General features: G+C 46.5%; 2 protein-coding genes across 7 annotated transcripts in view; one reads left to right on the top strand and one right to left on the bottom strand.

Annotated features, from left to right (window-relative positions):
• The window catches only part of CYSTM1 (cysteine rich transmembrane module containing 1), a 426,226-nt gene that overhangs the window by 130,744 nt on the left and 280,958 nt on the right, over positions 1-14,524 (bottom strand). The window lies entirely within an intron of this gene.
• The window catches only part of NRG2 (neuregulin 2), a 152,251-nt gene that overhangs the window by 61,593 nt on the left and 76,134 nt on the right, over positions 1-14,524 (top strand). Inside the window, exon 1 of one of the 6 annotated variants that reach the window (XM_062605279.1) lies at positions 7,902-8,032. The exons of the other annotated variants lie outside the window; for them this stretch is intronic. Coding sequence (XP_062461263.1) covers positions 7,945-8,032 — 88 coding nt within the window. The 5' untranslated portion in view covers positions 7,902-7,944. Of the gene's footprint in view, positions 1-7,901; positions 8,033-14,524 lie in introns of those variants that run through there. 6 annotated transcript variants of the gene reach the window in all.

Raw genomic sequence — 14,524 nt, 5'->3', positions numbered from 1 at the left:
TTTTCTTTGTAGCAGCTCATATGATGTTGCGTTTTGGTGTTTCAACCAAAACAATACTGATAACACACTAATGTTCTAAGTCTTGCTAATCAGTTTTTGTAGAGCATCAAAGCCACCTTTGGCTTTGTTTCTCACTCTGCCCCTCCAGCGAATAGACTGGGGGTGGATGTGCAATAGGTTGGGAGGAGACACAACCAGGCAGATGACCTGAACAAGTTGATATTCCACACCACATAACATCATGCTCAGCAGTGAAAGGGTTAGCCATCTTTTGCTTGGGAGTTGGGTGGGCATCAGTCCACTCATGGGAAGTGATGACTGATTGCCTTTGCATCAGTATTTTGTTTTGTTGTCTCTTCTTCTACTCATCCTTCACTTATAAATCAGTCAATATTTTCTAGTTTTCACCCTGACCCCTCTTGCTTTTATTCTTCCTTTCTTCTTTCCCCATCCCACTGGGGGTGGGATGGAATGAGCAAGTGGCTGTGTAGTCCTTTGCTTCCCACCTGGGTTAACCCACAGCATCTGCCCCATTGAATCAAATGCAGCAGATCCAATTACTCTGTTGCTTCAGGCATATTTTAATCAGGCAAATACAACACAGAACATCATCTGCCCTGCATAATGTACTTGTCCATCTGATCGCACTCTCCACCCACAGCACTGCAATCAGTGATGCTGTATCTGCTTTTCTCAGTCTTTAAGGTTCCAGAAGAGGCTTCTGGGGAAGAACCCTTTCATTTAGGTAGAGATATCTTCTCTAATTGCTTTTTTAAACATTTCTGTAAGTCAGAGTTTAGGTGTTCCAGTAGATATCCTTGCAGAGCCTTTCCAAGTAGTGAGATCCAGCGGGTATATCACTGATAGGACCTTTCACCTGCACTCATTGGTGCTTGCGCAGAACCAGAGGTAAGCTGGACCCATGGTGAGGTGAGCCTTGGAATCCCCTTGCTTCAGGGAGCCTTGTGAACTCTTACATATCTGAGATGCCCTACATGCAGCCTTTCACCCAGGATCAGATCTCTAGAAACTACAAGAGCAGGTTCTGAGTGTTCTTGTTCCAGGTGTTCTCAGTTTCACCTGTCCAGCCTTTCCTCTGTCCAAGTTCTCTTCTGAATGAGGGAACTAACATATCAAATGTGCCTTTTTTGTCCTTGGTCACGTGTCTGTGGCTTTGGATGCATTTCATCTTAGTAAAACAGCACCTGCATCTGGGCAGCAGCCTTTAGGCTATAGCTCTGAGGAACTAATGGATATATGGGTCTTGTGAGAGGGAGGGGTAATGATGGATCAGGGGATGCACAAGTTAGAGTGATCACATGCAAGCAGTACTTCCTATAGAATTCCCTAGGCTGTGCATGGGTCTGGCACAGTGCTTAGCCGAGGATCAATCTTAGATTCACTCAGATAAACAACTGAGGTGTTAGAGAGCCTCTCATTACAGGGTCCAGATAGGCACAGGCTTTGCCTCTGCTTCCACTCCTCCAGCACAGACTGACCCTGTGTGCAGGTGGGTGAAGGACCGAGGGGGGAGGCTTTGTGCTATCACTTCAATATAAACATTCCTAAAAGCAACCTTCTGATTTCTCTGTAGGAGGCTCTAACCTGCTGGGGCCTTCAGCACTTCAGCAGAGTTGCATCTAGAGAAAAGAAACCGTAAGAATTCATGGAATTTTCCACAAATCCTCCTGGCCTTTTCTGGCTTAGGAAAGGCCTTGAAAGGCTTAGGATGTGAATGGAGGATGCTCTGTTCCTTGGTTTCATATGAAAAATGCTGTTGATTGCAGGAGGAGGGAATGGAAATAAAGAGGAAGTTTTGAAGGAAATGGCAGATGTCTCTAGCTGGTATGAAAAGTGTCCAGGAGGGTTTCGGAGGCTCTGAGGGCAGCTGGCTCAGCACGGAGCTGATTCTGCTTTTAAAGGGCATCTGTCGATATGGACATGACAATTAACTGGAGCTGTCTGAGCCTGGTTGCTGAGTTTGGGCTGGTTCACGGCAGGGGTGACTCTGACCAGCCTCAGAGGCTCAATTTGCAAGAAGCAAAGGGTAAGTCTGTGATGTAAAGCCAGCCACTGAAGCCCATCAGCTCAGGCCTGTCGCAGAAAAGCCCTCAGTGCTGCTGCTTCCAAAGTGAGGAGGAAACCTGCGTCCAAGCTCAGCACCGTCATGGCTATGGTAGGCCAGGAGCACCCATGGTCACGAGGTGGCTGATGTGCCTGCTGTGTGAGGGCACCCAAACATCGAAGGGCACCAGCGTGAGGCACCCACAGAGACACCATAGCACCCCTCATCTCAGCAATGGAGCCTTGTCTAGCCCCACTTTGGACCCCCATGGCGCAGCTGCAAACAAGGGCTGTGGTTTATCAAAGCTGGCAGTGCCTCTGCTGTCATCGGAGTCCAAGAGATGGGCTTGCGGAATGTGTCAGGAGTGCAGAGACCATCTTCAGGAGGCAAATCAGTGGTGGCTTCCCTGTCTTCCTGCCTGCTCAGAAGCTAATCTAGCTGGGTTTCAATGAGAGTCGAGAACATAAGCTCCCTTCTGTAAGCAAAAACGTATATGGTTATTAGACATAACAGCTATGTAATGACTCGTGTCAAGGTGAGGATTTCATTCCATAAGGATGAAAAGGAAAAGACGTTGCAATGTGAAATATCCCACTGGGGCTGGTGGGGTCCGGTGTCTATCAATCATTCACAAAACCTGTCCTGTTTCGGAGCTGTGTTTGAAGTGAAGTGGGAGATAAGGCTGGACTTGGGAGAGTGCAGATGTGAAACATGAGCATGGCAACATGCCATGTGTGCAAAAGAAGAACATCAGGTGATGGTCGGATGGAGCTTATCCAGGCCCTTACTGGACAAATAAATAGCTGCACTTGTGTGTTTTTTCTGTTTTCCAACAAAAGGTATGGCAAAGGTGCAAAAGAAGGATGGTGTTTTCAGTTTAAAAATACCTTTCCTAGCTTTCCAGTTCCAGCAGACAAACCTGTTGTTGAGCTGATGATCCAGCAAGTGCCAGCATCATTTCTTCTGGCACAAGATGCTTGTTGTGAGGAGATAACACTGAGGACCTGTTTTTTACCCTGTCTGTGAAGGCGCTGTCTGAACAGCAGTGACAGGAAGGCTGCTTTACAATAGTTTTGCTTCAGAGAACCTGCTGGTAGGATTCTGTGTATCTCCAACTTGTGGTGGGTCAGGAGACTGAGCTTTGCTGCTTTCACAATGCTGTAGTCTTCCTGTCAAATCTGCAGTATTTTGTAGGACCAGGGTCATGGAGAAATGGCGCCTAGTGGATTGCCTTGATAAGCCAAAGGGATGCTGACAGGTACAGTCCTGCTGCGTAGTCTTTTACTCTACCTCTCTAGAAATAACGTGCAAGTATTTCTTGCTGCCACCAATTTTGGGTTGACTCCACTGTTAAAGAGGAGCTAGAGAGTTCTAGGACAGACCATGTAATGTGGCACAGAGGTTCCCCAGAAGCTGATGGCCACCTCCTGGCGATGGCAGTGAGAGCAGAGTTAAGCTGGTATCAAGAGCTTTTGAAAACGCCACGATTTAAAATGGGCCATTGTGCTCCCAAGATTGCTGCCATAAATACAGCCTTGGAAGCTCGCGGAGCATGCGCGCCTGCCTCTGCTTCTGAAATTTGCAGGAGCTGGAGTGGGCTCGCCGTCTGGGTTTCAGCGGATATCAAGTAGCACTCATGGGTCAGCGCTGGTTTTTAATCTCCCTCAGGCTGGGAGATGTTGTATTAATAATTCTTTTCCAGATGCAGACCTTGCCGTTGCAAGCTACCCGGCTTTCCCCTGGCGAGTGCACTGCTCTTCTGCATGGGAGTGGTGCCTTATATCCTCCCAGACAAGAAGACAAGATGCAATGCAGCAGTGTGACTCTTAGCTGCGGACTCCGTTCTCTACCGAGCTGACCTGGGATTTTTGTTTGAAGAAGTAGTTTTACAGCCGCTGACTGCAATGGATACTGTGTGGGGGAAGAGGTAGGGAGGTTCTCCTTCACCTGATCTTGGTTCTGACCTCCTGGGCATTGATTATTAAGGAGCCCAACTTGTTAGGTTGGCATATAGGCAAATCCTAACAATGGGTAAGGACACTGTCTGGTAAACTTGCCCTGCATGGTGGTGTAAAATCAGTGTGCTGGGTTTCATGCAAGAATTAGCTGTGCTTATGGTATGGCTCAGTCTCTTAAATAATTACATGCCTCCTTTTTTTTAAGCTTAAAGCTGCACAGGAATTGTAAGACTAGAAAAAAACACCGGTTGGTATTGTTTTAGGTTATAACTCTCCATGAGACTGTTTAGAGCAATGAGCATTAAAAACTGTTTCAGAATGAAGTATGAAGTGACTTGTGAGAGCACAGCCTTTAAAATACATGTCCTACCAGATGAGGCACCTGGGACACCAAACTGGAATATCCTTCCCGTTGGTAGGTTTTATTATATCAGTATTACTAGCTCCTGTGCGTATCGGGATTGCTCAGGAAAGAGCATATTCCACACATCTGTGATGCTAAACCTGGATCTAGAGGGGTGGATCCCTGCCCTGGACAGGGGCCAGCCAGTTGGAAAAGATTTCAAGATGTATGAAATGTACACCTGCCAAGGCAAAAAATAATTTGCATATAATATTCCTCATCTGCCACAGGTGACACTGTGATTGCTTCCAAGGGACAGAAATACACGCATCCTGTGTTGCTGGTGCTGCTTCTTCCCATCACATGTTCCAGGCTGGTTAGGACAGTGTGGCCAAGTCAGATGCTGCACTTTTGCTTCTTTGACTTGGTAATTTTCATTTGGTGATGCTGAAGCTGAGCTGTGCTTTGCTGTGCAGAGCCTCACCCTCTGAGCACCGTTCAGCAGTAGGGAATCTTGGTTATTCGTTAGTGGGGAAAAAAGGTAGGGCACCATCTGAGGTGCACTTGTTAACTCTAACAAATCTTCACTGAAGTCAAGCACTTTAGAAAGATGATCCCAAGAAAACACAGACTCTGTGTCTTTAACAGGAACAAAGGCACTGATTTGATGGAGTGGAGGAAGAGCTAGTTCAGAAATGGGGTGGGGGGGAGCAAAATGCTGCAGCATTCACGTGAAGATACCCATAATAAGTATATTTCAAGATGAAAATTAAATTGCAAAGGAAAAGAAAGGAGGAAGAGAAATGTGGTTTTCATGACACATCCATTTGGGAGACATGTGCTGGCAAAGGAGCTATGGCTGGCAGTAAAACATCAAAGGCCCTCAAAACTCTGTAGATTTAACATTAAGTTATCATACTAAAGCAAGAGAACTCTGTTCAGGCCTCATTATTGATTTGGATGGCTGAATTAATCACTGGTGGTTGACATGGCACTAGTGACCAAGATGAGTTTTTGTTCATATGGGCTAGCAGATGAGAGTCCTAATCATAAATAAGACACTCCTGAGGATTCAAAGGAACTGATTTCCCAAGGCTGAGGAAAACCTTGAAGTTGATTGGGTGTTAAAGTATTCACAGGAAAATATGAGTAAGAACCAGGAGCTCTTTGAGCAGGAGCCAAGAAAGTTGAGATTTCACTCAAGAAAGAGGACAAGGTTTAGCTAATATTCATCGTAGCTTGGTATTAATGAAAGCAACAACTGGAAGCAATAATAAGGTTAACAGATTTAGAAAAGAGAAAAATAGGTATCAGTCCATGTGCATCTGGAGTTATGGTGTGTAGACAACAAGCTGAAGACATCTAGAGGGAAATTGACTATCAAGTACAGCTCAAGTACAGAATTAAGGGACTCTAGAAAGATATTAGTGAAGAGAACTATGGTTATGAGCCAAGCAGTGAAATAACCATATGGAAATTGTCATTCATAATGACTTAGAAGGCACTAACTGGTCAGTAATTGCTATTATCGTGCATTTAGAAAAGAAACAGAATGATGGGCTAGTACTGTCCACAGAGGGTATTAAAGCAATGTATATTAGGCTCAAACTCCAAATTAGCAGGCTTGGTAACTTTTATCTAATAACTGAAAGCAAGTTTGCTTAGGTGCTCTCCAGTGCGTGCCTCCTAGCCTTTTGTAAGGCTATATACAAGTTATGCAGTGTGCTAATGTCCTCTGGAACTGCTCTTAAACTGGAAAATAAGTGTTGTAAGCTCTCCAATGTACCTCATATACAGGCAAAGAAGTGAGTGAGTAGCACACACCAAAAAGTCATTGCTGGCAGGCAGGCAGTAATCTCTAGTGAGACTTGTCACCAGAAACCTGGAGGTGAATGAACGTGCTCATAAAATTAACAGGGTGACGCAGCGACTGATGGAGCTTTAAGCATCAGTGGGAAGAAAGAAGCTGGAGCGGGTAATCTGAGTGGCTTGGCTCCATGGCTCTTCTAAAACAAAATGATGCTTCACCACAGAGTGGTACGGTGAAGGAGCAAGAAATTCTTGCTAGTTAGAGAGCAGGGGACTATGCCTGGCAAAGCAGGGACTTGATAGAAGCTGCAGTAGCAACACAAAAGAACGGATTTTCCTCATGAAGCCCAGTGTCCAAATGTCACTCTTGGGGGTTAAAAGGCTGGGAATGCGTGGCAGTAGGGATTTTGCTTCTGTATTTGCCTCTGTATGCAAAAGACAATGGAATACTGCCTGGGTTTTGTATTCCTAGGTTAAGTAGCATATTGCAAAATGGGATAGCCACAGATAGGATCCCTGAGCCAGAGAAAATGCTATACAGCAAGAAGTAGAAAAAAGCTTCATCAGTTTAGCTTATCAGAAAAGAAAAAGGCTGAGGGATGACTTGATTACAGTGCATAAATACTTTCTTGGCAGAAAATACCAGTTGCTGAAGGGCTTTTTCATCTAGGGGAGAAAACAAGAGTAAGAAACAATGGCTGGACAGTGAAGCCAGAGACTCTACTTCAGAGCAGGCAGGCATTTTTAACAATGAGGGTGATTAACCACTGGGAGAAGATCCCAAGGGGGCCGATAGCTCATTCATTTCTGGATGTCCATAAGCAGGCGGGAGTGCTGCTCTGGAGGACGTGCTTTACTCACGGCCGTGGACTTGGATTTGATTCATGGATAAGTGGATCGAATGCGCTAGCCAGTGCCTTATGGCTTATGGCCCCTTTGGGCCTCTGAAGCCCTTAGCTGCATCTGGGAATGATTTGGCAGTACTCTGGGGCTTTCCAGCTGGGGATCCTGATGGACTTTGGGCATGGCTTGCCTACAGAAGGAGATTGGGCTGAGTCACTCATCACATGTTGGACCTGTGGAAAAGGGCCTTGTTAACCCCCAAGCAGATGAGATATGGGCTTAATCAACCACCTAGAGCTCCCTGAGATGGAGGAGAGATACGAGAATTGCAGGTAAGGGCTCTCCAGCTATTCCTAGCTTTTGGAAAGACCTCCTGAGACAGCAAAGAGCTGGGTGCAAGGGCAGGTGAAGTCACTCTTATTTATGGTGGGAACAACAGCATGAGGAGAAAGGCCAATTTAATCCCTCTGCAGGGTCAAAGTAGAGTAAGAATGGGTTGCAAGCCTCTAGCTTTTTCTTTAGACTCCACTGCTTCCCACGTATCACTGAGATCTGAGCCCCCAAAACACGTATTTCTGTGATGCTCCAGAAGTTCAGAGCTTACTTGCAGGCAGAGACAGAATCAGCAAGTGGAAAACCATCTCTAGACTCCATGTGTCCAAGACACTCATGGGAGAGCCCCACCCCGTAGCACTGCTCACCTTGTCCTCCCACTGTAACCCAGTGCATCTTTTCAGACAACTGGGAGCAGGGAGCAAATGGTTAAAGTTTTGCTTCTCCACCCAGTGGTGGGTGTTGTCTGTGTCAGAAACAATATAAGAACAGTCGGAAGTTGCAGCTGGCAAGTAACATTTGGAGTAGCAGTCGTGGGGCATATAGATCTGGTGTGGACTGTCTTTTCCTGAGACTGTAAACACTTGTGCAGAATGTCCGAGAGCAAGAAAAAAGGGAAAGGAAAGAGCAAAAAGAACAAAGAAGGGAAAAAAGGGGAAAGAGAACCTGAACCAGGAAAAGGTACTTCCCATTTTTTAACAAATTTTACTTAAAGGAAGAAGAGAGAAGCCAGAAAACCAGCAGGAAAGTACTTGTGGGTTGCATGAGGGTGCAAATGATAGGGAGCGTTTGCTAGGCAAGTGTGCAAATCTCTGCATCTCATTCATATTTCATGCTGCTATAGGTCTGCTTGCCTTTTGATCTTCTCTATTTTATTTTTGTTTTCCTTTTTAAATACCCAAAGCCTCAAGAATTCAGGGCAATGTACTCTCAAAAACCAGCAGCACTTGGTTCCTGTCACGGTGATATGGTAATTGTAGGGGGTTTGTGCTAATTCTTGGGGGGTTCTGGTGTGTTGTGTTTTGATGTTTGGTTGGCTGTTTTCTTGCTTCTTCCTGAGATAAATATCAAAAGCCACTATTTTGGAGGATCACAGGGACTGTTCCTTGGGAAAGCCCATCGCTCAGAGATTAGATAAAAGTTACAGTCTCTCTTTCTGACGTAACTGCATTGAGTTGTAGTTAAAAGACACGAGGACTGTAAACCTTCACTCTCTGCTGATACACTTATTAGTGAAATCAGGCTGTTCCTTAGAGGAGATCTGACTGTTCCTTGCAAAATGAGCAAGGCAATATTTCAGATGTTGCCAGGATAAAATGTTTACATTGCCTTTAACTGATGAAGGTTGATTGCTGAGTAAACGGGGAGTATGAGTTGGGGCAATATGAGAACTGCCTTGGAAAGTTACAGAAGGATTGGTAATGCAGCACAGTGGTATTTCTTTCTCGGTCATGGTATCAGAGAGGGATTATCCCTGGCTGTTTCTTATCTGTGGTTTATCTGGCAATGCATTTGGAGAGAGAGGCAACTCTCTCAGCCCTCGTGTTTTATCAGTGCTAAGAGAAGCTACAAGCTGGACCAGTCCCGGAGGAGTCTGTCAGTTTACCTCTTCACTTCTCTGGATGCAGTTCTGCTCTTGGTCCTGATACCATGACAGCAGTGATTGCTCTCAACCTGAAGAGCTTTGTTTTGGCTTCATACAGCATCACTGGTGGCAGGATTCGCCCCTATCCTTTTCCATGCCTTTACTCTGAATAGAGACCCACCACCCTGCGGTGCCTGGAGCTGCCAGGGTGGCAATGGGTGCTGATGCCTTGGCAGGCTCACCTCACGCATGGTCTCCTGCTTATGACATCAGACCATAGCTGTTGCTGTGGGATCTGGGAGGAGACTTTTGGGATAGCTTCAGGACAGGGAGCTTGAAACCATCAAGCAGAGACAGCAGCTGCTTGAAGATGACCAGATCTGTCCAAGGGGCTGTAAAGTGTGCTGGAGCTGGGGGCTGTCTCGTTGCATTCACCCTGTCTGTATCTCAACCAAAGAAAAGAAAGGTTCTGGGTTTGGCTTGCACAGTATGAGCATGGTCCTTTTATTGCATTAATTACTAACTAGATTACTTAGATCCAGGTCACTTGTTTGCCCTGTATTCCTGCAGAGGTTGCCCACCGTTAGCTCTGTGGGTCCATCAGAGGAAGACACTTGGTTGTCTGTGGTGCCCCTGAACGAAGTCTCACTTTGTGTCGGGTTGTTTGGGATCAGTGAAATCTGTGAATACCTTTTCCCATCATAGGTCAGCTTTGCTGTGTGGTCTAAGGGGCACAGCAATGCTTCCCCAAAGGGACTTCTAGAAGAGAAGAGTTCTTCCTCCAGTCACTTATGGGCAGATGCCCCAGTCCTGGTACACAGACCCTCACTACAGGCAGTGGACTCTTCAGCTTGTGGCTGGACCTCAGACTGCCTCTCTGGCATGATCTGGCTGATGCAAAATGGAGCCCTGGCATAAATCAGGCAACCTCCAGGGCACTGCAGGGGGCATTTGTGTTGTTTTTTCCAGGTTGTAGTATTTCCATGCAAGTGGGATGTGCTGACCCCTCTGAAACCAGGAGGCAGAAGAGGAACCTACAGAGATCTTACACAGACTCCAAGGAGGTCCAGGCAGGAACGTTTGCTTGATTGGCAGTACAAGGGAGACTCGGGATGATAACAGAGTGGAAAGCCTTCCTTCTTCACACTGCATCCCTGACCACTCTCTGGCTGCTGAGGGTCAAACTTTGTTGCCTATGACACTCTGATAGCCTTGATCTACCCTTGTGCTCATAGGTGTCTGTGTGAGAAATTACCCTCAAACACCCATTCCTGGTGTGCTCTGTAGAGAGCCCTGGACAGCTCTGTCATGGAATAACACTTCCCAACTTCCAGAGGTGATCTCCCAGCCCTACCCACTGGTCTGGGGAATTGCCCCATGTAGTAAAGCTATTGACTGCCAGTGAATCAGAGCAGCAGAAAAACCTCTTAGAGGAGGAATGAGCTGAAACAGTAGTTTCAGGAAAGAGCACTGATGTGCTGTGTGGCGACTGCTAGATTTCCCCTGAGGTCTCTCAAACTTAGGGGAGGAGAGGGTTCTTCCACTGCGGCTTTTAACACAATTGTTTTGGCTTCTGTGAGTATATAACAGAAGATTGCTGATCTCATGTGAAGTGCTAGCTTTGTTCTGAGGACAAGGGCTGTCTTTAACCTAAACTCACATGTTTATGCTGCTATACAGCCAACATAAAGTGAGTGTCTTGGCTAAAAACCTAGGCAGTGGAACAGCCTGTGAAGGCCTCCAGAGGGAGATGGTGTCCACCTATGAAGAAGAACCATCACGATCCCTCTTTTAGACATTTGTAGCATGCATTGGAAAGTAGACTGTCCCCCACCCAACACACATAGAAGGCACACCCTGTGGGGACTACGTGAGCTGCAGAATGTAGCAACAAACCAGCAAATACATGTATAATGCTCCCACGATGCTGGCAAAGGTCAGGTCTGGAAGAGAACAACCTCACTGCAAGAGGAGATGGTACTTTACCAGACAGTGGATGGCCTGGGGCAGGCAAAGACTTGACACTCAGGCAAGACCGTGGCTATAAAGGAAGCTGCCCTTTCACATAGAAAGATTTGGGGTAGACTTTGGAGAAGTGGAACAAATGGATTGAGAGCAGAGCAGGATGAGCACTTGCCAGAGCTGTGGCAGTGGATTAGGAAGCCAGTGCACCAGCTTCATTGGGAGATGGGCGGGAGATGGGCAGGGGAAGAAGCAAAAGGGCTGGAGGAAACCTTGATAGTGAGGTACACAAGGAGTAAATTGGAAAGGGAAAGGCAATGGGACTGGGACAGGCTTTATTTCCTATGTACTTTTGTGAGGTCAATTGGGGAGAGAAGACCAGGGAACTGTAAAGCATTTGCTTGATCAAATTCCCCAGCAATTCCAAGCATTCTCTCTTATTTTGACTTGGCGGTAAGGAAAACATTGCGTGTGCTTAAGGATTGTGTTGTCAGTGCTAATAACATTGGCAACACAGGAATGGTACCTTTCTCTTGAACGGCCTGTGGCAAATGCTAATGCTGGAGAACTCCTCGGAGAGCATGTGAGGAGTCTCTGTAGAGGGTATCATGCTTCGGTAGGAACCAGCTTGATCTCGGTTCACAGACAAGTCAGGCTTTGGTGGAAGAGTTGTGCAGAAAGGCATTACAATAGAAACTTGAGGTCTTTCAGAAGGAAGGTGCTTCTGGGCATGAGCCAGTGGTGCAATTGCGGCAGTACGTTAGCCAGGATCTACCAGCCTGGGATGCTTTAGAGTGCTGCCACATTAACACAGAGATGGTGAGGGATGTGGAAGTCCCTTGCAGATGCTAGGTGCAAGCTTTGTGGTGGAAGCTCATGATAGTGGAGACACTCAACAGTAATGCAACCAAAACAGTTCACTGTTGGCTAAGGTACCTCTGTGTGAGCTATGTCCACATTGCAGGGTGAACGTGCTTTTGTTTTTTTCTTAGTCTTCTATGCACAGGAAAAGCTCCAGTTCTAAGGAGCTCTTAGAAGCATTAGCCAGAAGGTTTGTTTACCAGAGGGATAACCCACAGCAGATCTCCTACAGTAGCAGTTTTATTCTCTATAAACACCCAGACACACAAGGTACCAGATGTCAGCTGTACTCCAGGATCTGTCCACATGCATGGTTTCACTAGATCATGTCCTCTGGCTAAACTAATAGCCTGCTGCTGCCATTGCCATGTGGCTGAGAGCACACATGTAGCCAGTTACTACGGATCAGCCAACGTGCAGTAACTTGCTCAGCATGGGAATGGGGGGGGTCTGACTCACAAGCTCCAGTGATTCATGCTGGGGTAAAGGAAAAGGTTATATGTCCCAGCTGCTTTCTGGTGTTTTTGCTGAAGCTCACTAGCTGTGCAGAAGGAAGAATGGATAAATGAGCATGCAGCTCTGTTCCTCCACTTTATGTGGCTCATATCTCAGGTGTTAATACAAACACAAGGTTATGAGAGAGAGACCCATCAGGGTTGAGGAATAGCCCATCTCTCCATTCAGGCAGACTAGAGGGCTGGGAATTGCCAGAGGGGCAGAATGGATCAGAATGGTACGTAAGTAATCCTACTATGATTCAGTGATTCAGAACCCCTGGCATCCCATTTTCAATCCCTTTCTGGAGGTGGGTGTAAGTACCCTGGGAAAAGCAGTCTCTGGTGAGAGGAGGAACACGTAGAGGGGCTGAGCACAGCCTGGCTGCTGACCTTTGTAGTCATGCCTGTGGCTCACTCTCTTGCTTTGGTTAATGTTACGGGCTCTAGCTGCAAAGCCATGTTGCCATGAGCAGCATGGCTCTGGCATCCTGTATCTGCACCGCCGGCCTCCTGCTCTGAGTGCCACTGATCTCCTGTCTTGGTTCAGCACTGAGCTCTAGTGGGACTGCAGCAGTGCTTGAACTCAGACTGAATGGAGGAGATAGGATAAGACTAGCACATGGGCCTACATCTCGCTTCCAGAGGCAGTGAGAGGAGGAGAAAGGAGGCTCCATTCTTTTTCCCTTTGATTCCAGTGAACACTTTCAGGTGCCTGAGAAGGGTTCAGCATGGGGGTGGTATGACCACCGCCTTTCTTAGTGCCTGGGAACTTTGTTACAGTGAGGTCATGCTCTTGCAATAATCAATGAGTGGAGCCATGTGTGGGTCATGCATGGCTCTTGGTTGGATGTGCTTGTTTTCTTCTGGGAGCAAAGCTCCATAAAAACAAAGTGTCTCTTGAAGAGAACTTGAAGGATGTAAGTTCAAGAGCAGCTGAGCTTGCAGCTCATGACTGGGACTATCAATTCCGGTCATTTTCTTTGGCTGAGAAGTTGCAGGACTGCTATGTCCCATCAAAGGCTGGCCATCCACTGTGGTCAAGCCATGGCTGGGGCTCCTGTGCTGTGGTCAAGCCATGGCTGGGGCTCCTGTGCTGTGATCAAGCCATGGTTGGGGCTTCTGTGCTGTGCTCTAGACAGAAAGCTGTGTTTTGAGCTGACGTGACCTTGAGCTGTCTCGTCTCTGACAAAAGCAGTGTTATGTTGCTGCATTTTTGAGATGTTCCAAATTGCAATAACAAATACAAGTAATAGTGGTAAAAATTAAACATTTAGGTAATTAATAACTCTGGTAATTAGGCTTGACAGACTCAGTCATAATGGATTTTAGTTAGGCATGTCTGGAAGGTAAGAGCTCCTGAATGTGAGGGAGAGCTGCTTTGTGGAGAGTAGCACTGAGCCACACAAGGCTGTGTCCACGCAGTAGGGGTGATGATCAACCTTTTGAGCAGTCCAATGTCCTGGAACTTTTCTACAGCTTGTTGCATCCTTACTAACCCCATAAACTTCTGACTACACATACAAGTCAGAGCCCAGTTTTTCTTGCTGAATTTTCATGCCTGGTGAGGATGGGGAGGTGAAAGGAACCGCATTTGCTCTCCAAGTTTGAGACTCAGTGAATGCCAGCTCAGAAAGACTGCTATGGATGTGTGAGATGGGCAGAAAAGTGTTCTTTAGAGAAGCAGTGAAACTTTCATTTACTTCAAAACTACGCAGAACTCAGGTGGTTTAGTGGTTTGGGTTGGTTTTTTTTTTTTTCTGTTGTTTTTTTATTTTTTTTTTTAAGCCCAAAATTTGAAGCAGATTTCCTACATCATTGACTCATGTTTGGAAGCCCTTCAGAGAAACATCTTTTTTGGTGTCAGAATTTGCACATTTGCTTAATTTAAGGGTAAAATCAGGTTAAAATCCATCAGCCAGGTTCTCAGCAGATGTTTCTCTGACCTACCTCTTCTGGCTTTGTTGGGGGGTGTGTATGTGATCTCTCCCAGCTGAGCACCCAACCCTCTTGCTTTCAGCAGCTTTTTGATTTGAAGGCTGGGTCTTTATTCCCACTCCCAAAGCTGTGTATGTGTGCATGGGTCCATGTGTTTGTGCTCATGTGAACTTCTTTTTACACTTTGAAGTCCATGGCACTTTGCAGGAGTCCCCTGTTTCCTCATGCATTCCAGCCCTCCAGGCGGTGTGAGTATACAGTTTTGGCCTGCACACTACCCTGGAAATGCCTGTACTGATCCTGTTGCTCCTTGTATGCCTCTTGCACATCTCT

This window comes from Pezoporus occidentalis, unplaced genomic scaffold (assembly GCF_034315485.1).
Source record: "Pezoporus occidentalis ecotype Australia unplaced genomic scaffold, CSIRO_AGI_Poc_V1 ctg91, whole genome shotgun sequence".
NCBI lineage: Eukaryota > Metazoa > Chordata > Aves > Psittaciformes > Psittacidae > Pezoporus > Pezoporus occidentalis.
This window is presented reverse-complemented; position numbering and strand designations above follow the sequence as displayed.